The sequence below is a fragment of the Mustela putorius genome, unplaced genomic scaffold, assembly GCF_011764305.1.
Source record: "Mustela putorius furo isolate JIRA1106 unplaced genomic scaffold, ASM1176430v1.1 tig00003859_pilon_pilon_pilon, whole genome shotgun sequence".
Taxonomy (NCBI): domain Eukaryota; kingdom Metazoa; phylum Chordata; class Mammalia; order Carnivora; family Mustelidae; genus Mustela; species Mustela putorius.
This window is the reverse complement of record NW_025422011.1, coordinates 32,113,200-32,134,738: the sequence shown is the minus strand read 5'-3', so window position 1 is coordinate 32,134,738 and position 21,539 is coordinate 32,113,200. Positions and strand designations below refer to the sequence as shown.

Here is a 21,539-nt window from a genome sequence, read left to right as displayed (position 1 = left end):
TAGAACCAGGAGAGTGTACCTTAAACAGATCTGACAGGAATAGACTATTTGACCCCCATCTAAAGCCTAGACCTAAGGAAACATATATTTTTTTAATATTTTATTTATTTATTTGAGAGGTAGAGAGAGACAATGAAAGAGAGCATAAGAGTAGAGAGGTCAGTGGGAGAAGCAGACTTCCTGCTGAGCAGGGAGCCCAATATGGGACTCGATCCCAGGACCCTGGGATCATGACCCGAACCAAAGGCAGTTGCTTAACCAACTGAGCCAACCAGGTGCCCCTTAAGGAAACATATTAAAAGAAAAAACAACCTCTATTAACTGATGGCAGGCCAGAAACCAGCTAGGACAGTATCTCTTTTGGAGACCAAACAGAATTAAACTATACCTTGCAGACCAGAAGACCGACTTGAAAGTTACTCTCTGACTTCATTATTACTGTTTTGTTTGTAGCCTTTAGGAAACTCTCATTTCAGATGTGTCTGGCTGAGCAAACAAAAATGACTAGATGGAGAGGTCCAGAATGTTAAGAAAAAGTGATATTCCACAAGAACACTAAAGAAACAACCATGTGGTAGCTTTCCTTCCATTGCCAACCTTAGAGGACTGGAGTTTATTGTATTACAAGAAATATACATACAAATAAAATGGAATATACTCAGCCATAAAAAAGGAATGAGATCCTGCCATTTGCAACAACATGGATGGACGTAGAGGGTATAAAGGTAAAGTAAGTCAGTCAGAGAAAGACGAATATGATTTCACTCATATGTAGAATTTAAGAAACAAATGAAAAAAGAAAAAAAGGGACGCCTGGGTGGCTCAGTTGGTTGGACAACTGCCTTCGGCTCAGGTCATGATCCCGGAGTCCCAGGATGGAGTCCCGCATCGGGCTCCCAGCTCCATGGAGAGTCTGCTTCTCCCTCTGACCTTCTCCTCGCTCATCCTCTCTCTCACATAAATAAATAAGATCTTTAATAAAAAAAAAAAAAAAAAAAGAGAGAGAGAGAGAGAGACAAAGAGACTTCTAAATGAAAAGAACAAAGTGGTGGTTGCCACTTGGAAGGGGCACAGACTGCTGACCAGGAAGATTAAGAATACACTTACCATGATAAGCACTAATGTACAGAATTGCTCAATCATTATACTGTACACCTGAAACTGATATGACACTGTTGGTTAATTGTACTTCAGTAAGAAAATAGTAAATGAAAAAGAACTAGAAAAAAATTTTATATGGTAATTCTATGTTTTTTTTTTACCTTTTTAAAAATTATTTTTATTAACATATAATATATTATTAGCCCCAGGGGTACAGGTCTGTGAATCATCAGGCTTACACACTTCACAGCACTCACCATATCACATACCCTCCCCAATGTCCACAACCCAACCACCCTCTCCATACCCCTCTCCCCGCAGCAACCCTCAGTTTTTTTGTGAGATTAAGTCTCTTATGGTTTGTCTCCTCCCAATCCCATCTTGTTTCACTTTTTCCTTCCCTAACCCCCAAACCTCTGTCTCTCAAATTCGTTGTATCAGGGAGGTCATATGATAATTGTCTTTCTCTGATTGACTTATTTCACTCAGCATAATTCCCTCTAGAATTGGAAAATTTCTATACAAATACCTAGAATAAAATTAACTGTGACAAGTCTGAAGAGACAGGTACTACGGTCAAGATTCAGCACCCTTCTATAATGTTTAAAATATTTATAATAAGTATGTATTACTGCAGTAAATCAAATATAAAACAATTTAGCAACAGAGAAGTAAGTAAAAGCATGAAAGTGCTGAGTATTAGAACCATGACAGTATGAGTTAAAACCCGAGTAGAAAAATAGATGAGGAGAGTTTCTAATCATCTAGACAAAAGAACTGAAGAGCCAGGGGCGCCTGGGTGGCTCTGTGGGTTAAGGCTTCTGCCTTCGGCTTGGGTCATGATCCCAGAGTTCTGGGATCGAGCCCCACATCGGGCTCTCTGCTCGTCAGGGAGCCTGTTTCCTCCCCTCTCTGCCTGCCTCTCTGCCTACTTGTGGTCTCTGTCTGTCAAATAAATAAATAAAATCTTTTTAAAAAAAAGAATTGAAGAGCCAAACAGAAAAAGATCAATCAGAAACTGACTCTGTTTCTCAGTCAGAAATAGGTCTCCAAGTAGGAAAAGTCCAGATGAGTAAAACAAGATGGACAAATTACATAGGAGACCTGACCATCTAAAGGTGAGGCAGAGAGCAGAGTGATGCTGTCATAAATCAAGAAAGTCTAGAGACACCAGAACCTGGAAGACACAAGGAAGGATTCTTCCCAAGAGTCTTCAGAGGGAGCACTGTCTTCCCAGCACCTTGATTTCAGACTTACAGTCTCCAGAACTGTGAAAGAGTAAGTATTGTTTTAAGCCACCAAATTTGCAAGATGTGTTATGGCAGCCTTAGGAAACTCATAATTCTGGAGATATAAACTGTAGCTATTATAGGGGTGCCTGGGTGGCTCGGTGGGTTAAAGCCTCTGCCTTCGGCTCAGGTCATGATCCTAGGGTCCTGGGATTGAGCCCTGCATCAGGGGCTCTGCTTGGCAGGGAGCCTGCTCCCTCCTTTCTCTCTGCCTGCCTCTGCCTACTTGTGATCTCTGTCTGTCAAATAAATAAATAAAATCTTTAAAAAATAAATAAATGAACTGTAGCTATTACAGTTAAAAGTTGTTAAAACATTTATTTTTTTTAAGATTCACTTATTTATTTGACAGAGAGAGAGAGAGAGAGCAGGAACACAAGCAGGGGACTGGGAGAAAGAAAGCAGGCCTCCTGCAGAATAGGGACCCCAACGTGGGGCTCGATCCCAGGACCCTAGGATCATGACCTGAGCCGAAGGGAGATGCTTCAGGACTGAGCCACCCAGATGCCCCTTGTTAAAATATTTTAAAAAGTGAAGATTACTTCTCTGATATTTCCTATAAAAGTGTCAAGGCTCCCTTAAAATACAAGTATTTACTTTCTTAATCTTTTTGTTCCTAATTCCAAAATAATCAATTGTCTGTAAAACCATACACATAACATTTTTTTTTAATCTAGCCTGTCTGAAATTCATCTAAACTTAGGTAGTAGTTGTATGAAATATTTACATAGGCAAAATTACTTTTTCATTCTTTTTTTATTTTTTTCAGTAAATAATGAAACATAGTTTAAAAAAAAAAAACAAAAACAAAACACCTCTAGGGGTGCCTGGTGGCTCAGATGGTTAAGTGTCTGCCTTTCGCTCAGGTCATAATCTCGAGATCCTGGGATCAAGCCCCATGTCAGGCTCCCAGCTCAGCAGGGAGTCTGCTTCTCCCTCTCCCTCTACCTCTTCCCCTGCTTGTTCTCTCTCTCTCTGATTTTACGAAATGCAAAGATCCTGATTAACTCCACATGTCCGTGATCTCTCTGCTACACCTGACACTGAGAAATGTTCCTTCACTTTCTATGACTCTGGACTTCCAACACAGAAAACTCTAATTTATAGTAGTTTAACCATATAAGGTTATAATCTTTCATGTAAAAAAACAAACAAACAAACAAACAACCCTCAGGACGCCTGGGTGGCTCAGTCGGTTAAGGATCTGCCTTCAGTTCAGGTCATGATGCCAGGATCTGGAATGGAGCTCCACCTCGGACTCCTTGCTCAACGGGAAGCCTGCTTCTCCCTCTCCCTCTACCTGTGCTCTCTATCTCTAATAAATGAATAAAATCTTTTTAAAAATTTCAGAAGGCAGTTATGACAATCCCACTACATATCATTAAAGCCCAGGTTCTTTCTAGGGTGTGGGCCCTCCTCTACATGGCCAAGATGCCTACTGGAGCTCCAGTCTTTATATCAGCAGGCCAGTCTCAGGAAGGAGAAAACCTAGGAAGGTACACCCTTTAAGGCTATTTTTGGGATATTGAGCTTATTTCCACTTATATCAAACTGGCCAGAACTTATTCACATTTATATTTCTAGAAACATGAAAATGTGAGCAGGAAAAACAATGGTGGGGAAACAAAAAGAAACAAAACTTGAAATCTGTCCCTGCATGGCCACATGACCAAGCAAAAATCTGAGGTTCTATCACCCTCCAAATGTCTCTCCCAAACTTTACAATCCTCCTGCTATGGCTCCTTTTACTTTCAAACTTCCTTGCAATAGATTACCCAAAACTCAGTCTTTGGTCCTCTATTCTTCCACTCTACACCAACTTTCTGTGGGCATTCACGGTGTCATAGCTCTATCATAATGACTCTCAAGTCTTTGTGTCCAGCCCCTACCTGTCCCCTTTTCTGAAGTCTCCATTTGGATGGCTATAAAGTAAAACTCCATCATCTTCCAAGCCCACAAAGACAAAAAATGTCAAGAGAGGGGCAACTGGGTGGCTCAGCGGGTTAAAGCCCGGTCACAGTCCCAGAGTCCTGGGATCGAGCCGCATTGGGTTCTCTGCTCAGCGGGGAGCCTGCTTCCCTTCCTCTCTCTCTGCCTGCCTCTCTAGGCGCCTACTTGTGATCTCTGTCTGTCAAATGAATAAATAAAATCTTAAAAAAAGAAAGAAAGAAATGTCAAGGGAAAAAGATTTTCAATCTATTTAAGTCATGGTATCACAAATATCCCAGACTTTCATGTTTAGAATTTTGATATCATCTCTGACTCCTCTTTCCACTTCCCACAATCCATGGGAGGCAGGTCATCGTGAGCTTCTAAAAAGATAATAAATTAGATTCTGTGAAGCTCATACAACCTATGACTTAGGATGCAATTTCTTAAAATGGCTATGGCCCCGCCCACAATTCTACTGTAATGTTCTAAAGTCACTATCCTTATTTTCAAGTCCATAAGCCTATTTGCCATAGACTGTATCCCCCCGAAAATTCATATATTGAGACCTAACCTCCAGTGTCCTAGCATTTGGAGGTAGAGCCAAAATGATAGTATCTGGAGGTGACTAGGTCACACAAGCTCTGCCTTCATGAGTAAGATTAGTGCCCTTATAAAATAGGCCCCAGAGACTTCCCTTGCAACCTCCACCATGTGAGGATATGATAGGAAGAATGCTATCATTGAGCCAGGAAGCCAGTCCTCACAAGACCCTGAATCAGCCTGGGCCTTGATCTTGGACTTCACAGCCTCCAGAACTGTAAGAAATACATGTTTGTTGTTTAAACCTCTCAGTTTATGGCAGTTTGTTATAGCAACACAAATGGACTAAGACACTATTGTTAGTCCTCATTATACATGACATCTTGAGACCTTTGACATTCATCATTTCCTCCTCCTCAAAATTCTCTATACCCAAGGTTTCCATATCACATTATCCCACTTCTCTTGCAATACCTCTGACAATTCCTGACTATTACTGCTCTATCTACCCCTTAAATATTGAGTTTTCTCTGGATTCAATTCTTAGGCCACTCCTCTTTTCCTTCTATACACATTCTTCAAAAATCTCATTTTTTTCTTTATATCCGACAACCACTTGGATATTGGTAATTGCCAAATTAAATCTCTAATTTTCACTTCTTTTATCTCCTGACCCAGAACTTTTCATAATCTTACCGGAACCCACTCTATCAAAGTTCACTTCAATTCCCATTTACACTACATTTCTCTCCATTCCTGGAACAAGACATTCACACATTTACATGTTTTTCTCTCTGTCTTTAATCTCCTTTACTATCCTTTCCACATGGCAGAGCTTATTCGTCCTATAAAACTTGGCTTAAACACCACCTCTCATAAGAAGCTTTATCTTTCTCTCAGTAAAGTGGATCCATATCATTATTTCAAGACCGTCCCCATTAATAACTAAGGTAGGGATAGCATCTTACACTTATTCTTTGTTTTTGTTCTAGGACTTAGCACAATGCCTGGAAAAGCAATAAATACTTGTCAAGTCAATGAATCCCAAATGGTGCTTGACAGCTGGCAACAACCAACCAAGAAATCCCAACCACTGTATTTCAGTACAGAATGGGGAAGGGGAAGACACCCAGGCTGACTATGAATTACAATGGTTCAATAATAACCAATTATCGATCTTTAAAATATCTCAAACTATATTTCAAATATTGTGCAAAAGTTTATCTCTTAGCTTAACTCACTCATACTCCCTAAATAAAACTAATGAAATATATAAGAAGTACTTCAAACCTCTCTCTAGTATACTTAAGTGGGTTGATATGAAAGAATACAAGAATGTCAAATGATTAAGATACTTGACTCCAGGTTAAATACGATATAGATAAATGGATTTAATTCTAAATGTATTAATGGACAGCAAAAATAAACAAAAAGAGTGGTGCCTGGCTGGTTCAATCAGTAGAACACAAAATTCTTGATCTCAGGGTCATGAGTTCAAAGCTCCGCATTTGCTACAGAGTCTAGTTTTTAAAAAATAAAAATTAAAAAAGACATTTAAGTTAAAAAAAAAAAAAAGTAAAAGAAAAAGAAAAAAGTAAAGCCATATAAAGGATTTAACCCATGTGGTCATTATCAATTTTTCTTGGACAAATCACAGTAAAAGAAAGTAAGAACAAAAAGAAAAATAAAGATAGGAATGCCTGAGTAGCTCAGCTGGTTAAGCATCTGCCTTTGGCTCTGGTCATGATCCCAGGGTCCTGGGATTAAGTCCCACATCAGGCTCTCTGCTCAGCATGGAGCCTGCTTCTCCCTCTGGCTGCCACTCCCCCTGCCTGTAGTCTCTCTCTCTCTCTGACAAATAAACAAACAACAAAACAAAACAAACCTTTAAAAAAGGTAAAGAAGGGCGCCTGGGTGGCTCAGTGGGTTAAGCCTCTGCCTTCAGCTCAGGTCATGATCTCAGGGTCCTGGGATCGAGTCCCGCATCGGGCTCTCTGCTCAGCAGGGAGCCTGCTTCCTCCTCTCTCTGCCTGCCTCTCTGCTTACTTGTAATTTCTCTCTGTCAAATAAATAAATAAAATCTTTAAAAAAAAAAAATTAAATAAATAAATAAATAAATAAATAAATAAATAAGGTAAAGAAAAATAAAGATCATTGGAGTTGGGGGTCGTGGTACACCTGGGTGGCTCAGCTGGTTAAGCATCTGCCCTCAGCTCAGGTCATGGAATCAAGCTGCTGCATCAGGTTCCCTGCTCAGCAGGGAGCATGCTTCTCTCTCTCCCTCCTCCCGCTCGTGCTCTCTCACTCTCTCTCAAATAAATAAATAAAATCTTAAAAAAAGAGAGAGAGAGAGTTCACCAAATAACTTCACCTCTTAGAAACAAATGATAGGGGCACCTGGGTGGCTCAGTGGGTTAAGCGGTTGCCTTTGGGCTCGAGTCATGGTACCAGGGTCCTGGGATGGGGCCCTAAATCAGGCTCCCTCCTCAGCAGAGAGCCTGCTTCTCCCTCTCCCTCTGCCTGCTGCTCTGCCTACTTGTGTTCTCTCTTCATCTCTCTAATAAAAAAAAATCTATAAAATTTAAAAAAAAAAGAAGCAAATGATATTTCCTAACTTCCTAAGTACTGTGCATAGTCTTTTGCAAAGTCAGTAAAATAAAGTCTTAATTTCAAAATTATCAAAATCAAACTGTCATAAAATAGTGTTTGGAGTTTCTTTTTAAAATTTTATTTATTTGGCAGAAAGAGACACAGTGAGATAGGGAACACAAGCAGGGGGAAAGGGAGAAGGAGGCTTCCCGCTGATCAGGGAGCCCATGTGGGGCCCGATCCCAGGACCCTGGGATCATGACCTGAGCTGAACGCAGATGCTTTTTTTTTTTTTTAAAGATTTTATTTATTTATTTGACAGAGAGAAATCACAAGTAGTCAGAAAGACAGGCAGAGAGAGAGAGAGAGGGAAGCAGGTTCCCCGCTGAGCAGAGAGCCCGATGCGGAACTCGATCCCAGGACCCTGAGATCATGACCTGAGCCGAAGGCAGAGGCTTAACCCCACTGAGCCACCCAGGCGCCCTGAACGCAGATGCTTAACAACTGAGTCACCAGGCTCCCAAAATCAGTGGTTTTGAAGGTATGTTCTCCTCAGCATGACAGTATATTATAAGAATACAAAACTGGAAATACATTAAATACCAATAACAAATGATAAAATTAAATTAATATACCCCTAAGATGTAATAATTCAGCCACTGAAGATGATGTGGAATTTCCCTGGAATTTTACAGAATAACCTTTCCTTATGTCATCAACATTTAGGGAAAAAGAATACTACTAATATCTTTTTATCTTAAAGCTTTATCTTTTTTTTTAAAGATTTATTTATATGACACTGATAGAGAGAGATCACAAGTAGGCAAAGAGGCAGGCAATGGGAGAGGGGGAGTCAGGAGTACTGACTCCCTGCTGAGCAGAGAGCCCAATGCAGGGCTCAGTCACAAGACCCTGAGACCATGACCTGAGCCTAAGGCAGAGGCTTAATCCACTGAACCACCCAGGAGCCCCTTATAGCTTTATCTTATAGCTTTTCTATTTTACTTATTTTAAGTAGGTTCCACACCCAACATGGGGCTTGAACTCATGACTCTGATATCAAGTCACATACCCTACCCACTGAGCCCACCAGGTACCCCTCTTACAACTTTTTTTTTTTTTTTTAGATCACTGTGAAAACTAACATAGAAATGCCATTTCTCTTTACCCAGTTTCTCCCAATAGCAGTATCTTGTAAAATCATACTACATAATCAACATCAAGATATTGACTTAATACAATCTACTTCCTTATTCAGAGCCCCCCAGTTTTACTGTATTTATTCACATTTGTTGTGTGTATTTACTTCTATGCAATTTATCACAAATGAAGGCTCATGTATCTGCCACCTAGTAAAGATACAAAACAGTTCTATCACCACAAAAATCCCTCTTGTTATCCTTTCATAACCACACTCCTTCCTTATAGCTTTTTATATTTTCAGCCATTGTGTATTCATTCAAACATCTTTATTAAATAACTACTATATGCCAAGCACTCTTCTTTGTATACACTTCAAATAGCATGGATTATTTTTTCCAGTTTGTAAATGCAATTTTTCAAAAAAAACAAGGTTTGTAGATATATGGAAAAAATCAACTGAGAAGTATTACTAATGGAAAAGACATTTTAGGAACAAATATAGACTGCATTGATTGAATAATTCCAGGAATAATGTGGTAATAAGCACACAAAATTTCAGTATATTATCATAATCTGATTAGCTTTAGAGAGATTTGGGTAATAAAATCATACTAACTTCCAAGGAAAGAAATCTTTTTTTTTTTTTTTTTTTTTTAAAGATTTTATTTTATTAATTTGACAGAGAGAAATCACAAGTAGATGGAGAGGCAGCCAGAGAGAGAGAGAGGGAAGCAGGCTCTCTGCTGAGCAGAGAGCCCGATGCGGGACTCGATCCCAGGACTCCGAGATCATGACCTGAGCCGAAGGCAGCGGCTTAACCCACTGAGCCACCCAGGCGCCCCGAAAGAAATCTTTATAATAAAGATTTACAGGATCAATTAGGTTTATTCTTTCTTCATTTACAATTCAAAGAACACAAATTTAGCAGATTTTCTTCCAATAAGTTTTTACAGCAAGCTTTACATAAAAAGGACAACTCAAAGGATACAATTCAAGATATAAAAGTATTCAAATGTTGAGCGCCTGGGTGGCTCAGTGGGTTAAGCTGCTGCCTTCGGCTCCGGTCATGATCTCAGGGTCCTGGGATCGAGTCCCGCATCGGGCTCTCTGCTCAGCAGGGAGCCTGCTTCCTCCTTTCTCTCTCTGCCTGCCTCTCTGCCTACTTGTGATCTCTCTGTCAAGTAAATAAATAAAATCTTTAAAAAAAATAAAATAAAATAAAAGTATTCAAATGTCTAAAAAGTTATCCCAAATTAAAACACCTGTTCTTTGGGACACCTGGGTGGCTCAGTGGGTTAAAGGCTCTGCCTTTGGCTCTGGTCATGATCTCAGGGTCCTGGGATGGAGCCCCGCATCAGGCTCTCTGCTCAGCAGGGAGCCTGCTTCCCCCTCTCTCTCTGCCCGCCTCTGCCTACTTCTGATCTCTCTCTCTGTCAAATATATAAAATCTTAAAAAAAAAAAAGAAAGAAAGAAAGAAACAACTTTTAAAAAAAAATGTGCTCTTGGGGCGCCTGGGTGGCTCGGTGGGTTGAGCCGCTGCCTTTGGCTCAGGTCATGATCTCAGGGTCCTGGGATCGAGTCCCACATCGGGCTCTCTGCTCAGCGAGGAGCCTGCTTCTCTCTCTCTCTCTCTCTCTCTGCCAGTCTCTCTGCCTACCTGTGGTCTCTCTCTGTCAAATAAATAAATAAATAAAATCTTAAAAAAAAAAAAAAAAAAAAAAAAAAAAAAAAAAAAAAATGTGCTCTTCAAAAGACATTTTTTTTTAAAGATTTTATTTATTTATTTGACAGACAGAGATCACAAGTAGGCAGAGAGGCAGGCAGAGAAAGGGAAAAGCAGGCTCCCCGCTGAGCAGAGAGCCCAATGCAGGACTCAGTCCCAGGATCCTGAGACTATGACCCGAGCTGAAGGCAGAGGCTTAACCACTGAGCCACACAGGTGCCCCCAAAAGACATTGTTAGGAAGATGAAAAGGCTGGGACGCCTGGGTGGCTCAGTGGGTTAAAGTCTCTGCCTCCGGCTCGGGTCATGATCGCAGGGTTCTGGGATCGAGTCCCGCATCGGGCTCTCTGCTCAGCAGGGAGCCTGCTTCTCCCTCTCTCTGCCTGCCTCTCTGCCTACTTGTGATCTCTCTGTCAAATAAATAAATAAAATCTAAAAAAAAAAAAAAAAAAAAAGACAACGAAAAGGCAAACCACAGACTGAAATTATTTACAAAATACCTAATAAAGACTTATATCTGAAATTAATTTACCTATCTATCTTTTTTTTTTAAAGATTTTATTTATTTATTTGACAGAGAAAAATCACAAGTAGTCGGAGAGGCAGGCAGAGAGAGAGAGAGAGAGAGGGAAGCAGGCTCCCTGCTGAGCAGAGAGCCCGATGCGGGACTCGATCCCAGGACCCTGAGATCATGACCTGAGCCGAAGGCAGCGGCTTAACCCACTGAGCCACCCAGGCGCCCTACCTATCTATCTTTAAAGCAAGCTCTACACCTGGCGTGGAGCCCAGTATGGGGCTTGAACTCACAACCCTGGGATGAAGACCTGAGCTGAGATCAAGAGTCCCATGCTTAGGGCTCCTGAATGGCTCTGTTGGTTGACCAACCAACTCTTAGTTTCCACTCAGGTCATGATCTCAGGGTCATAGGATCAAACCCACTCAGCAGGGAATCTGCTTCCCCTCTCCATCTGCCCTCCCCCTGCACACTCTCTGTCTCTCAAATAAATAAATAAATCTTTTTTTTGTTTTTTTAAGTTTTTTAATTTATTTATTTACAGACAGAGATCACAAGCAGACAGAGAGACAAGCAAAGAGAGAGGAGAAAGCAGGCTCACCGCTGAACAGAGAGCCCAATTCAGGGCTTGATCCCAGGACCCTAGGATCATGATCTGAGCCGAAGGCAGAGGCTTTAACCCACTGAGCCACCCACATGCCCCTAAATAAATCTTTTTAAAAAAGAGTCAGATGCTTAACTGATGCAGCCACCCAGGCACCCCTGTATTTGAAATTTAAAAAAAAAAAAAAAAAAAAAACCGTAATAATAAGAAGCTAAGCAATCAAATAGAAAAGAAAATTTGATCTTGAGACTTTGCAAAAAATATTCAAATGCAATAAATACATGAAAAGCTGACTAACATCATTAGTAACCAGGAAAATATAAATTGAACCCACAATGAGATACCACTACATATCCACTAGAATGGCTATAAGTTGTTTTATTTTAAATAATTAAAAATAAATAAAATGGGATGCCTAGGTAGCTCAGGCGAGTAAGCCGCTGCCTTCAGCTCGGGTGATGGTCCCAGGGTCCTGGAATAGTCCTGCATCAGGCTCCTTGCTCAGCAGGGAGCCTGCTTCTCTCTCTACCTGTGCCTGCCACTCTGCCTACTTGTGCTCTCTCTAACAAATAAATATATAAATAAAATCTTTTTTTAACAAATAAATAAATAGAATAAAAAGGTTAACTGGAATCTTTATGCATTGCTGAAGTATGCAAAATGGCACAGCCAGTTTGGAAAATAGTTTGGTGGCAGTTTCACAGCAAGCTAAACAGATACTTATCGTATGACCCAACAATTCTTCTCCCATGTATTTACCCAAGAGAAATGAATCCATATGAACACTCAGAGATCTGTATGTAAATGTCCAGAATAACTTTGTTCTGGAAACTCAAATTTCAACCAACTGGTGAATTGATAAATAAATTGTACTATATTCAACAACAAAAAGAAACTGACAATGCATATAAAATGGATAAATCTCAAACTTTTTTTTAAGAATTTATTTATTTATTTGACAGAGATCACTAATAGGCAGAGAGGCAGGCAGAGAGAGAGGAAGGGAAGCAGACTCCCTGCTGAGCAGAGAGCCCAATGCAATGTGGGGCTTGAGCCCAGGACCCTGGGACCATGACCCAAGCCGAAGGCAGAGGCTTTAACCCACTGAGCCACCCAGGTGCCCCTCAAACATATTTTAAGTAGAAAAAAAAGCCAGACATAGAAAACTATATAATTCCATTTAGATGACATTCTAAAAATAAATAAATAAAATAAAAACAAAAGAACAGAAGACAGATCAGTAATTGCCACAGGCTAGGGAGGGAACTGACTTCACAAGGTCAGAGAAAACTCCTTTTTTTTTTCTTTTGGTTTAAGATATTTTATTTATTTCAAAGAGAAACAGAGCACAAGCAGAGAGGATGGGTAGAGGGAGAAGAGAGACAGACTCCTTGCCAAGTGCAGAGCCTGAGGCCAGCTCTATCCCAAGACCCTGAGATCATGACTTGAACCAAAGTCAGACATTTAACTTATTAACCAATTAAGCCACCCAGGTGTCCCAAAAGAACATTTTGTAGGGACAGAAATGTTCTATACTTAAACCTTAATTGTGGTAGTGGCTACATTTATGTATACACCTGTCAAAACTCACTGAATTGTTCAGTTAAAAAGGTGAATTTACTACACGTAAATTATACTTCAAAAAATGTGACAAAAGAAAAATTATTACAAGTAAAAAATATATATAATAAAATCATACATTCTACTATCCAGATTGGACAATTTATAAAAGCTTCTGTTTTTTTTTTTTTTAAGATTTTATTTATTTATTTGACAGAGAGAGATCACAAGTAGGCAGAGAGGAAGGCAGAGAGAGAGGAGGAAGCAGGCTCCCTGCTGAGCATAGAGCCTGCGCGTGGGACTCCATCTCAGGACCCTGAGATCATGACCTGAGCCGAAGGCAGCGGCCTAACCCACTGAGCCACCCAGGCGCCCCAAGCTTCTGGATTTTTTTTACTTAAAAAAATAATCTTCCCTGGGATGCCTGGCTGGCTCAGTACAGCGTGCGACTCTTGACCTCGGAATTGTGAGCAGAGCTTCATGTGTGATGCAGAGTTTACTAAAAAATAAAAAACAGGGGCACCTGGGTGGCTCAGTTGGTTAAGCAACTGCCTTCGGCTCAGGTCATAATCCCAGGGTTCTGGGATCGATCCCAGCACTGGGCTCCCTGCTTGGCAGGAAGCCTGCTTCTCCCTCTCCCACTCCCCCTGCTTGTGCTCCCTCTCTCGCTGTGTCTCTCTCTATCAAATAAATAAATAAAATCTTTCAAAAATAAAAATAAAAAAATAATAAAAAATTAAAAATTAAAAATTAGGTCATCTTGGTGGCTCAGTCAGTTAGATGTCTGAACTCTTGATTTCGGCTCTGGTCATGATTTCAGCATTGTGAGATCGAGCCCCGCATGACTCAAGTGGCTGGGCCTGAGCCGGCTTAGGATTCTCTCTTTCTCTCTATCCCCACCAAAAAATAATACATAATAATAAAAATAATAAAATAATCTTCCCTTTCCCTCCTGTGGGATGGTGAGTAATCATGTTAGCCCTGAGTGTGGTGGGGGTTGTCAGAGCCCAAGTGAACCAAGAAAGGAGTCCATATGGGAAGAAGACATGTGTTCAACCCAAGTACTGGAAGAGGGTGTCAACACAGAGGGGCAACCTTTCATGGGACACTAGGTCTCAGAGAGTGAAGAGGATGTCTTCACATGAAAGCAGTCCAATTTAGGGCATCAAGGCCTAATTGGGGTGAGAAATACATCCAGAAACAGTGGGGAAGCTAACATGGGGCGTTAGAATCAGAACAGGTTGAAGAAGGTATCCCTAAATTGAAGCTGTTAGCTTCTTAGAGGGGTAGCAGAACGGAAGGGATATAAGGAAGAATCAGCAGAGAAAAAAGGCATCCAGGAGAAGAGAGGGTGGTAGCAAATATGAAAGTTTGTTTAAATACAGGAAGATAGGGGCGCCTGGGTGGCTCAGTGAATTAAAGCCTCTGCCTTAAGCTCAAGTCATGATCTCGGGGTTCTGGGATCGAGTCCCACATCGGACTCCCTGCTCAGCAAAAAGCCTGCTTCCTCCTCTCTCTCTGCCTACTTCTGATCTGTCTCTGTCAAAGAAATAAATAAAATCTTAAAAAAAAAAAATACAGGAAGATATGAACAAATAAGTAAACATATTAAGGATAATGGAAGCCAGATTTCTTACTATGAGAGAAGAGTATTATATCTCATAATATATGTATATGCATCTCTATATATATGAGTATATATACTCATATATATGAATATATATATATTTCTTACTGTGAGAGACAACTACTACAAATATGAAAAAGAAAAGAACTAGAACTTGTACTGAAATGGGAAGTATTAGTGTGAACTCATCATTTACAATATATACAGATAAATAAATATAGATATAAACATATGTGTACATACATCTATGTATTCCCAGCTTCATCCATTAAGAGGGTGGGAGAATATTAACAACCCAACAACAACAAACATATTAGCACTGAGACTGTAACTTCAAAATGTCCGAGAAACAGCCAACTGCAGGACTAAGGCAGGTACAGTATAGGATAAATCTGTGCGAAAAAGTAAAGACATGCTCAAGGAATGATGGCGACATGTTATAAGGACACAAAAGCCAGCCTGAATGAGCTCTTATTGGCCAAATGAGGAACAATCTAAACATCAAAATAAATAGTAGGGGCGCATGGGTGGCTCAGTCATTCATTGGGCATCTGCCTTCAGCTCAGGTCATGATCACAGGGTCCTGGTATCAAGCCCGGCATCCACATCCCGCTCCCTGCTCAGCGGGAAGCCTGCTTCTCCCTTTCCCACTGCCCCTGCTTGTGTTCCCTATCTCACTGTGTCTCTCTCTGTTAAATAAATAAATAAAATCTTTAAAAAAATATATACATATATATATAGTAATAGAATATAATCCACTGAAAAATATTCATACAGATAGGGATACAGGAATACATTAAAAGTTAGATGAGGAGGGGTGCCTGGGTGGCTCAGTGGGTTAAAGCCCGTGCCTTCAGCTCAGGTCATGATCCCAGGGTCCTGGGATCGAACCCCATATGCCATATCCAGCTCTGCTCAGCAGGGAGCCTGCTTCCTCCTGCCTCTCTGCCTGCCTCTCTGGCTACTTGTGATCTCTATCAAATAAATAAAATATTAAAAAAAAAAGTTCTTAAAAGTTAGATGAGGAACAACATATTTACATAGTTTCAAAGTACTCCACACAAAACTATATATTAACAATTACATATTAACTTTTTAGTGAGGAAGCCCAGCAGGCATTGCTTATATCAAGTAAGTAATCAAAGTAAAAAATCACCAGTAATGGGATAAACTGAAATTGTGTACCACCTGATAGACTGCAATGAGCATCACTTTTGTGATTTTTCTACCCAAGTATATAACCTGCATGTATCTAATAAGAGAACAGATAATCCCAAATTGAGGGGCATTCTACAAAATAACTGCCCTATAATCTTCATAAATGTCAAGGTTATGAAAGTCAAGAGAAGATGGAAGAACTGTTCCAGAATGAAGACGAAAGAGATATAACAAATAAAAGCAACATATAATTCTGAATGGGATCTTTTTGCCAGTAGAAAGATTAATGGCAAAATCAACCAGTCTGAAAACTAATTGGAGTACTGTATCAGTACAAATTTTCTGATTCTGACAACTGCATTGTGATTATGCAGGAGAATATTCTTGTTTGTAAAAAAAAAAAATGCACACTAAAGCATTCTGCGGTGATAGGGCATTAGGTCAGCAGCTTCCTCTCAAATGGTTCAAAGAAAAAGTTCTTTGTACCTTACTTGCAAGTTTTCTTCAAGTACGTGATTGTTTCAGGTTTTTGGTTGTTGTTTTTTTTTAAGATTTTATTTATTTATTTGACAGAGAGAGAGATCACAAGTAGGCAGAGAAGCAGGCTCCCCGCTGAGCAGAGAGCCCAATGTGGGGCTCCATCCTAGGACTCCGAGACCATGACCGAGAGACCATGACTGGAGCCAAAGGCAGAGGCTTAACCCAGGGAGCCACCCAGACACCCCTGATTGTTTCAGTTTAAAGTGAGGCAAAAAAACAATGTTGATAAAAATGAAATAGTATTAAAAATAAACTGTGAGGGCCTGGCGGGAGGACGGTGGCGGCGGGAGGGAGGCCGGGCGGCGCGGCGCGGGGCGGCGAGAGGGGACACGCCGGCGGGCCGGCGCGCCGCTCCGGGGCGACAATAAAAAAAATAAATAAATAAAAATAAATAAATAAATAAATAAATAAATAAACTGTGATTCTTCATATTGTTAATCTTGGTTAGACACCAGACTATGCAAAATTACTAGGAAATCAAATGTTGGAGCCAGAAGACACTTTAAATACAGCCCAACCCCTTCTCTTAACAATTGACCTCAATCAGGTGGTGAATAGTGAAAGCTTTAAAAATATAAAACCCCACTAAAGGAAGTTATTAGAAGAGTAATAGTGAAAGGGGCAGTTGACCAAGAGTGGGTAGAACAATGACATTCTGCCACTACAAATGGCTGTAACTATCAGCAAAGCACAATCTCAGCATCTCCTCCAAAAGATGAAGGGCCTTGTCTGCCGCTATCTAAAATTCCTTGCAAACGTGCAACTGGAAATACCCTGAAATAGCTGTGCTTCCCAGTTATACATTATGCTTAGCTATACAGTAATACAATGAAATGCAAATACAAAACAAACGTGCATGAACCCTGAACTTAAAGTTGCACAAGTCCATCATGAAACTGAAATACAAAAGCATTTGCCAAATTGCTCCTTACGAAGAAAGTTTTGTGATGAATCATAAAAATAATTAAAACACACATTAAACACTGCATGTCAACTACACTCAAAAAAAAAAAAAAAAACTTTTTTAATCCAAAAAATATTTTAAGCCGCAAATCAACGTGAAGCAAGACTTTCAGCGGTCGGCTGACTGTCCTTACTTAAAGATAGTGTCCAGACACTCTGAAATGACCGTCATATCTGTCCTGAAAGAACAGGGAGCATTTCCTAGAAATGTTTAAAAGTGCAAGGATCCTCTCCCCCTCCCCGGTACCACGCGTTCACTGGCGCGGTGACTAGACAGGCCCCCAACGACGCAGGGGTAAAGGAGCACTGGACTCTCTCAGCATTTCCTTTTGGAGAGGACAGCCCCCTGCGTCACTCGTTACTCACTCAGGATGCAGGGCAGAAGTTTATCCCCGACGAACTTAACACAGTTGGCTCCCGCCCTCCCAACCCCGCAGTCCTGCCCAATCTCGCCAGCACCAGGGCGCTGCCCCTGGTACCCCGCCTCCTCCAGCGCGAGGACCGCGACACCCAGACTAGCCTCGAGCTCGCCCAGCTGGGCCTCCCGGAGCCCCCGCGTACGCGACCTCCTCCCCCTATTCTCCCCTCCCCCCACCCCGTGCCGGTCCCTCACGCCCACCGCGAGGCTCAGCCCCGCCAAGAAGGCCGGACAGCCACCCGCAGCTCCGCCGTTGCCCGGCCCGGCCCTCCCCGCCTCCCGACTGCGACGCCCTGCCCCGCAGAGCCCACTGGATAGCAGCCGGGAGGTGGGAGTTAGGGGGGACGGGGGCGGGGAGGCCTGGGGGCGGCGCCCGCCCCACACCCTTACCTGGCTTCTCGTGGTCGTAGCCTACTACGATGAAGTAGTCAGCCAGCCGAGCCATGGCCGCCGCCGCCGCGCCGGAGAAGCAGGTGCCCGTAGCCGCCCTCGCCGCCGCCGCCCACCGGGCCCGGGAGGGCTCAGCATTTTCCCTGCAGCGGCAGTAGCGGCAGCGGCGGCACTTCAGCCATGTTTGACAACCGAGGCGCGGTCTGCGCCTGCGCCGCGCGGAGCGCCCGCTCCTCCCCCGCCCCCACCCCCGCTGACTTGGGAACCCCTTGCGGGCGGTGAGCCGACTCCGCTGCATCTAGGGCCGCGCGGACAGCTGGTTTGCGGAGTAGGCGGCCGGGGGTATTCCCGCCACCTCAGCCACTCCGGGCGGTTCATTTGAAGCCTGGCTATCCCTTCGTGGCCCACCTCCGCCTCCCCCTCCCCTATTTTTTCAAAAGCAGGCGTCCTTCCTTCCGCCTTCTCTATTCTTTCTTTCTGGATCTGGTTAGAAGAGACATGGATGGTTGAGTGGTCTCCTGGAAAGTTTGGTTTCTCCCCTCCCCCGCTCTACTCCCCTCCCAAAGACGAGATTCTCCCGCCTTCGACTCGACCATGGAATTTGCACTGCCAGGGCTTTTGCTGCACGTTTCCTGTTTATGTTGTGCAGATGGGAATTTTAGGAACATGCCACCGAGCAGGCGGGGGGGGCGGGGGGGAGGCTTTTGCGCAATCTTGAGGCGCCTCTTGCTTTAGTGCTGAGTGGGCTGGGGGAGGTTGGTCTGGGCTTCCCCGGGAATGCCCGAAGTGGGAGAGGGCAGGGGTTGGGGGCGAAGGGGGGGGGTGCTGGATTCCGCCAAAGAACAGGGCATCACCGGGATCCTCCTAAACTGGCGGGATCCAACGGAGTACAAGGGAAGAGGCTTTGTCTCTCTCTCAAGGGAGACCCTCCCTTCTGCATTTTCTCTGCTTGCAGCGTTCCGAGGGCTTTCGAAGCCAGAGCAGGTGGTGACTTCAACTCCCCTACTCAAGAACGCAATAAAATGAATTAGTGGGTCTCATCATCCAATCTAGGAATTATCTAGGTCATTTTCTTGTTTGCTATTCGTATTGATCATTTCTAATTTGGCTGGTGAGTCACCCAGATGACTTTGTTTTGTCAATTGAGGAAGTTTTAGTAGTTGGATAAGTTACAGGTGGTAGACTGAAGTTTTGGGCTCTCCATGATTTGCAAATATAATCATCTTCGTGGTTACTTATCACTACTCATTAATTGAGGACTTGACCCTTACCATTCATATCTAAGAACTCTGACCAGTGTCTGGTATACAGTAAGTGCTCAACTATTTTTAATGGGTGATGGTACGATTTACCCCAACTACCAACAGGAAGTTGCAATAGCTTGAATTCTGAACTCGAAGTCCAGAGGGTTGGAGTTTCAACTTCTGAAAGTTCAATTGATCATTTCCTCTTTCTGTGCTATACTTTCTTCATCTATAAATTGAGAGGGCTGGGCTAGGCTAGAACTGAAATTCCCGGGAAGGAATACCTTAACTCTAGGAATTTGTTTGCAAATTGCCTGCGGTCAAACTGAATCAGCCTAGTTACAGGGGTGGAGGGAAGATAACAGATTACTCTTGAAAATAATTAAACCAAAAAAAGCCTCAGTCACACATCATGTTAAGAATCCTCTCTATAACTTCCCTGAAGAGCTCATCATCCAGCTTGTTCACTTTCAGTAAGGAGTAACCTAACTTCCTTGGAAGACAAGGAAGTTTATGTTTATTTTTATTATTTATGTTTATGTTTATTATTATTATTATTTTAAGATTTTATTTATTTGAGAAAGAGAGATCACAAGCTGGGAGGAAGGGTAGAGAAGCAGGCTCCCCACTGAGCAGGGAGACTGATGCGGGACTCAATCCAAGGACCCTGAGATCATGACCTGAGCTGAAAGCAGACACTTAACTGACTGAGCCACCAGGAGCCCCCATTCCACTGTTTAAAAGACTTATTGTTAGGTCTTCCTCATTTATGTTAGAGTTGTCCTGTAACTTCCCCTAATTTTGCTCTCTGGAACTACCCAGGGGAAAAAAAAAACAACAATCTATCTTTCAGATAGAGTTCCACATTTTTAAGGCAGCTGTCATATTCCTTCCCCATTTTACTTTTCTTTAAATTAAGGCAAAGGGGTACCTGGCAGACTCAGTTGGAAGAGTATGTGACTCTTGGTCTCAAGGTCTTGAGTTCCGACCACATGTTGGGTATAAAGATTACCTAAATAAAAAAAACTTTAAAAAAAATAATGTTATGGGGCACCTGAGTGGCTCAGTGGATTAAAGCCTTGGCCTTAAGCTCAGGTCAGGATCCCAGCATCAGGATCCCAGGATCTTCGGATCCAGCCCCACATTAGGCTCTCTGCTCAGCCGGGAGCCTGCTTCCCCCCCACCACCACCATCTCTCTCTCTGCAGGCCTCTCTGCCTACTTGTGATCTCTGTCAAATAAATAAATAAAATCTTTTTTTTTTAAATATTTTTTTTTTAAAGATTTTATTTATTTATTTGACAGACAGAGATCACAAGTAGGCAGAGAGGCAGGCAGAGAGAGAGAGAGGAGGAAGCAGGCTCCCTGCTGAGCAGAGAGCCCGATGTGGGGCTCGATCCCAGGACCCTGGGATCATGACCTGAGCCGAAGGCAGAGGCTTTAACCCACTGAGCCACCCAGGCGCCCTAAAATCTTTTTTTTTTAAATGTGAAATTTACATATCATAAAATTAACCCCATTAAAGTGTACAATTGGGTGGTATTTAGCAGATTCAAAATGTTGTATAACTACCACTTCCATCTAGCTCCAAAACAATTTTGATCATACCCAGTAAACAGTCACTCCCATTTCCCCTCCCCCAGCTCCTTGTAACTACCAATTTTTTTTCTCTGTGGATTTGACTATGATGGATATTTTATATAAATGGAATCATACAGGGGCACCTGGGTGGCTTAGTGGGTTAAAGCCTCTGCCTTGAGCTCAGATCATGATCCCAGCATCCTGGGATCGAACCCCACATGGGGCTCTCTGTTCAGTGGGGAGCCTGCTTCCCCCTCTCTCTTTGCCTGCCTCTCTGCCTACATGTGATCTCTGTCAAATAAATAAATAAAATATTAATTTAAAAAACCAGAATCATATAATATGTGACCTTTGTAGGTTCTTTCATTTAGTATAATGTTTTCAGATTTCATCCATGTTGCAGCATGTATCAGTATTTCATACTTTTTATTGGCTGAATAATATTCCATTTTGTGTATATACCATATGAAATATAATGTATCTAATTTTTTTTTGTTTTCTGTGTTTTCGGTTTCATATCTAATGCCATTGACAAATCCAAGGTCATAAAAATTTGCTCCCATTTTCTAAGAGTTTCATAGTTTAAGCTCTTGTATTTAGGCCATTTTGAGTTTTTTGCACATG

General features: G+C 42.0%; 1 protein-coding gene across 3 annotated transcripts in view; it reads right to left on the bottom strand.

Moving 5' to 3' along the window:
- Positions 1–18,424, bottom strand: part of SBF2 (SET binding factor 2) — a 468,206-nt gene extending 449,782 nt beyond the window's left edge. The window contains exon 1 of one of the 3 annotated variants that reach the window (XM_004751963.3): positions 18,092–18,424. In XM_004751963.3, the coding sequence (XP_004752020.2) occupies positions 18,092–18,389 (298 nt within the window). In that variant the 5' untranslated portion in view covers positions 18,390–18,424. The remainder of the gene's footprint in view (positions 1–18,091) is intronic. The other 2 variants (XM_004751964.3, XM_045065843.1) reach the window with 2 other exon arrangements.
- Positions 18,425–21,539: the final 3,115 nt, after the last annotated feature.